Below are 4,848 nucleotides of genomic sequence, written 5' to 3' on the forward strand. Positions count from 1 at the left end.
TCAATCAATTGTGTGTTTGCAACATGATTAGTTTCTTTAAATCAATTAAAGGATGACACATCCACAATGAGTAAAAAATGAAGTAAAAATTGAGAGTATATTATTATACTCCGTAATAAATAGTTACCAACACTAACACATGAGAACCCCAACACATAAACACTTTAAACACCCTCACACATACCATAGAAGCCAACAAAAACAACGAAATATAACAATTTAAACACTCTCACACACGCCATAGAAGCAAAGAAACACAGCAATTTCTATGCTCTTACATATGCCAAAGAAACAAAGAAACTAATTAAATCTCATAAGCAATACCGGAATTCTGAAATTTCTCTTTTGTGAGTGTATCAATTCTTTTAATACTCTCATCACTCAAGTACTTTTTATGATCACCAATAGTCGCTTCTCTAAACAAGGCTTTAGAAGCTATTGTCATCGTCGCAACAGTTCGAGAATGCTCAGACTTGTTCACTTCATGATTGCTCAAAACCTCAAAGCTGCAGCTCTTTACTATCTCTTCCACTTTGTTATCCTCTTCAGCAAAAGGAGAATTCAGAAACTCAGCCAACCTTTTGACGTGAGTTTTTGGATCATTCTTTAGCTCTTCGTATGTAACAAAGAATACTTTTTTAGGGTTCTTTAAACTTGCCATTTTATACCCCAACACATGCTCATAGTAAGACCCATAAGGTATAATTCCCTGGCAAAATTTCTCAACAGCTTCTTCCAACCCCGACGCTTCCTCCTCGGCCACTTTCCACTTATTCACAAAATGCCAAAGTGAATTCAAGGTGTCCTTTGGGTTCCTGGAAACATAAACCACACGACAACCTGAGGATTCAAAGGTTTTGCCTAACAATTGATATGGAATATGGGTATCGAAGATTTTGGTTTTAGCATCCGGTGGTGGCATAACGTACGGTTCCGATCCTTCATTGAAGACTCGCAATTCAAGGAAAGGAACAAGATCGTGGGGGTTGTGCTTGACTAGAGAATCAAGAGAGGATGGATTGATTATTGAGTAAAGCAAAGCTTTGAGCCATGTGGTGCCGGTTTTGGGAAATGAAGCCAAGATTACATCATTAGGGCGTGGATTGAACTCGGCCAGGACCCGTTGAACTCCAGGAATCGCAAGTGGCATGAACCAAAAGCCATTGATTTGTTGCAGTTGTTTATTTCCCCACCATTTCCCTTCTACTGAAGAATCCTGGTTCTCCATTTGCCCGGCGTAATCACCTAACAATAAACAAAATAAATAAAAAAGAAAGAGTTGCTTTGACCAATGACCAATAAGTGGACGGATAAAATGGGACAGGGAGAGTACCTGATATGACTTATCTGGCCGGAGTTTTCTCCTGCTACTGAAATACGCGAGAGAGAGACAGAGAGAGGGAGGGAAGATGATGGTTATTTTGATGCCCTATTTGTTGCATAGCCACATATATTTATAGCATTGGCACCTGCACATGGTACTATATTTCAAAATTGATGGTTATTAATGGTTTCACTTTTTTCATGTAATTATTATGGTAATTTTATGGTACTATATTTCAAAATTGTGGCAATTTCATTAATTATTATGCTAATTTATGGTAATATATTTTAATATTAGAATAGAAAAAATATTATAATTGATATAGTTAATGAAATCAGTATGGTAATTTCTACAATATTTGGTAATTATAATTAATATAATTAACTTCATTGAGAAATATAATATTTCTTCCGTGGCAATATTTTTGGCAATTTCATTAAATTATAATCAATAAAATATGAAATATAATTAAGGAAATAAAATTATAAAATTAACAAAACATGTGTTCATAAATATTTAAATTTTTTTTTAAATACATAAATATGCAATACATTAATCATACAAAATTTAAATGCTAATTTTTTAATTTCTAATGTAAATTTTTAATTATAAATCTATCAATATAAATTATAATTAATGAAATTATATTATAGAATTTTGCTATATACACATTAATAAATATTATGTGTATATATAATGTATTATACAATCATATAGGGAAATGCATCCTATTATAGTTTAAACTTAATCATACAAAATTTAAAATTTACTCCAATTTTTCATATTATTAAGTTTAGCATTAATATATAAAATTTATATATTTAGAAACTACATTAAAAGTACTATCAAACGCAAAAAATTAAATTTAAAAATAATAAAAAAATTACTAAAGAAAATAAGCAAAGAAAGAAGAGTTGGTTTGACCAATGATTAGTAAATAAGACAGGTAAAATGGGACAGAGGGAGTATCATTTACCAATGCAATGTTTAATTTTCCAAGTTATGTACCGCATAAGCAAGCATGCTAGAATATAATGTTTACATATTTTTTTTTATAATGTTTACATATTTTTGAAACTAAATTTGTAATTTAAAATTCAAATTAGATTATTATGAGTTGGTTTATTATGTGTGTTGTTTTAATTTTCAATAAATATAAAATGTAAATGCTTTGTTTAGATTTAGGATACTCTTTGTGTTATGGCATATAACCTCTTCATTTTTTTAAATTTTTATTTTTTGTTACGTAGGAAGCTTAAACTAGACTTAATTATCATATGTTTTCCAAAATCTCTTATACAAGATTTTGTCAATGAAATTTGGCTTTTTTCCGCTCAAACATTCAATTAAATTATTTCCATATTTAATTTTTAGAAAACGTTTACTCTTTAGATTTATTTCTAATTAATAAAAATATTGTTGTATTACAGCTATTTTCCATTTTTCAATGCTAATTATTAATGTTTGACTGATAACGATATGCATTAATTGACAGGTAATAATAAGTATCATTTACCAATGCAATGTTTAATTTTCCAAGTTATGTACCGCAAAAGCAAGCATGCTAGAATATAATGTTTACATATTTTTGAAACTGAATTTGTAATTTAAAATTCAAATTAGATTATTATAAGTTGGTTTATTATGTGTGTTGTTTTAATTTTCAATAAATATAAAATGTGAATGATTTGTTTAGATTTAGGATACTCTTTGTGTTATGGCATATAACCTCTTCATTTTTATTATTTTTTATTTTTTGTTACGTAGGAAGCTTAAACTAGACTTATCATATGTTTTCCGAAATCTCTTATACAGGATTTTGCCAATGAAATTTGGCTTTTTCCCGCTCAAAGATTCAATTAAATTATTTCCCTATTTAATTTTTAGAAAACGTTTACTCTTTAGATTTATTTGTAATTAATAAAAATATTGTTGTATTACAGCTATTTTCCACTTTTCAATGCTAATTATTAATGTTTGACTGATAACGGTATGCATTAATTGACAGGTAATAATTAGTATCATTTACCAATGCAATGTTTAATTTTCCAAGTTATGTACCGCAAAAGCAAGCATGCTAGAATATAATGTTTACATATTTTTGAAACTGAATTTGTAATTTCAAATTCAAATTAGATTATTATAAGTTGGTTTATTATGTGTGTTGTTTTAATTTTCAATAAATATAAAATGTGAATGATTTGTTTAGATTTAGGATACTCTTTGTGTTATGGAATATAACCTCTTCATTTTTATTATTTTTTATTTTTTGTTACGTAGGAAGCTTAAACTAGACTTATCATATGTTTTCCGAAATCTCTTATACAGGATTTTGCCAATGAAATTTGACTTTTTCCCGCTCAAAGATTCAATTAAATTATTTCCCTATTTAATTTTTAGAAAACGTTTACTCTTTAGATTTATTTCTAATTAATAAAAATATTGTTGTATTACAGCTATTTTCCACTTTTCAATGCTAATTATTACTGTTTGACTGATAACAGTATGCATTAACTGACAGATAATAATAAGTATCATTTACCAATGCAATGTTTAATTTTTCAAGTTATGTACCGCAAAAGCAAGCATGCTAGAATATAATGGTTACATATTTTTGAAACTAAATTTGTAATCTAAAATTCAAATTAGATTATTATGAGTTGGTTTATTATGTGTGTTGTTTTAATTTTCAATAAATATAGTTGGTTTATTATGTGTGTTGTTTTAATTTTCAATAAATATAAAATGTTTATTATGTGTGTTGTTTTAATTTTCAATAAATATAAAATGTAAATGATTTGTTTAGATTTAGGATACTCTTTGTGTTATGGCATATAACCTCTTCAATTTTTTTTTAATTTTTATTTTTTGTTACGTAGGAAGCTTAAACTAGACTTATCATATGTTTTCCAAAATCTCTTATACAAGATTTTATCAATGAAATTTGGCTTTTTCCGCTCAAACATTCAATTAAATTATTTCCCTATTTAATTTTTAGAAAACGTTTACTCTTTAGATTTATTTCTAATTAATAAAAATTTTGTTGTATTACAGCTATTTTCCACTTTTCAATGTTAATTATTAATGTTTGACTGATAACGGTATGCATTAATTGACAGGTAATAATAAGTATCATTTACCAATGCAATGTTTAATTTTTCAAGTTATGTACCGCAAAAGCAAGCATGCTAGAATATAATGTTTACATATTTTTGAAACTGAATTTGTAATTTAAAATTCAAATTAGATTATTATAAGTTGGTTTATTATGTGTGTTGTTTTAATTTTCAATAAATATAGTTGGTTTATTATGTGTGTTGTTTTAATTTTCAATAAATATAAAATGTTTATTATGTGTGTTGTTTTAATTTTCAATAAATATAAAATGTAAATGATTTGTTTAGATTTAGGATACTCTTTGTGTTATGGCATATAACCTCTTCATTTTTATTATTTTTTATTTTTTGTTACGTAGGAAGCTTAAACTAGACTTATCATATGTTTTCCAAAATCTCTTATACAGG

The 4,848-nt window shown here is 27.0% G+C and overlaps 1 protein-coding gene across 1 annotated transcript; it reads right to left on the bottom strand.

The window, feature by feature from the left end:
* Positions 1–304: 304 nt before the first annotated feature.
* LOC116032281 (cytosolic sulfotransferase 17-like) lies at positions 305–1,228 on the bottom strand. The gene has a single exon (XM_031274776.1). It carries the CDS (start codon positions 1,226–1,228, stop codon positions 305–307), a length of 924 nt encoding a protein of 307 aa, XP_031130636.1.
* Positions 1,229–4,848: the final 3,620 nt, after the last annotated feature.

The sequence above is a fragment of the Ipomoea triloba genome, chromosome 10, assembly GCF_003576645.1.
Source record: "Ipomoea triloba cultivar NCNSP0323 chromosome 10, ASM357664v1".
NCBI lineage: Eukaryota > Viridiplantae > Streptophyta > Magnoliopsida > Solanales > Convolvulaceae > Ipomoea > Ipomoea triloba.

Excerpts from the sequence above, each read along its gene's own strand:
- LOC116032281 (XM_031274776.1), bottom strand. The coding sequence starts at position 1,228 with ATGGAGAACCAGGATTCTTCAGTAGAAGGGAAATGGTGGGGAAATAAA.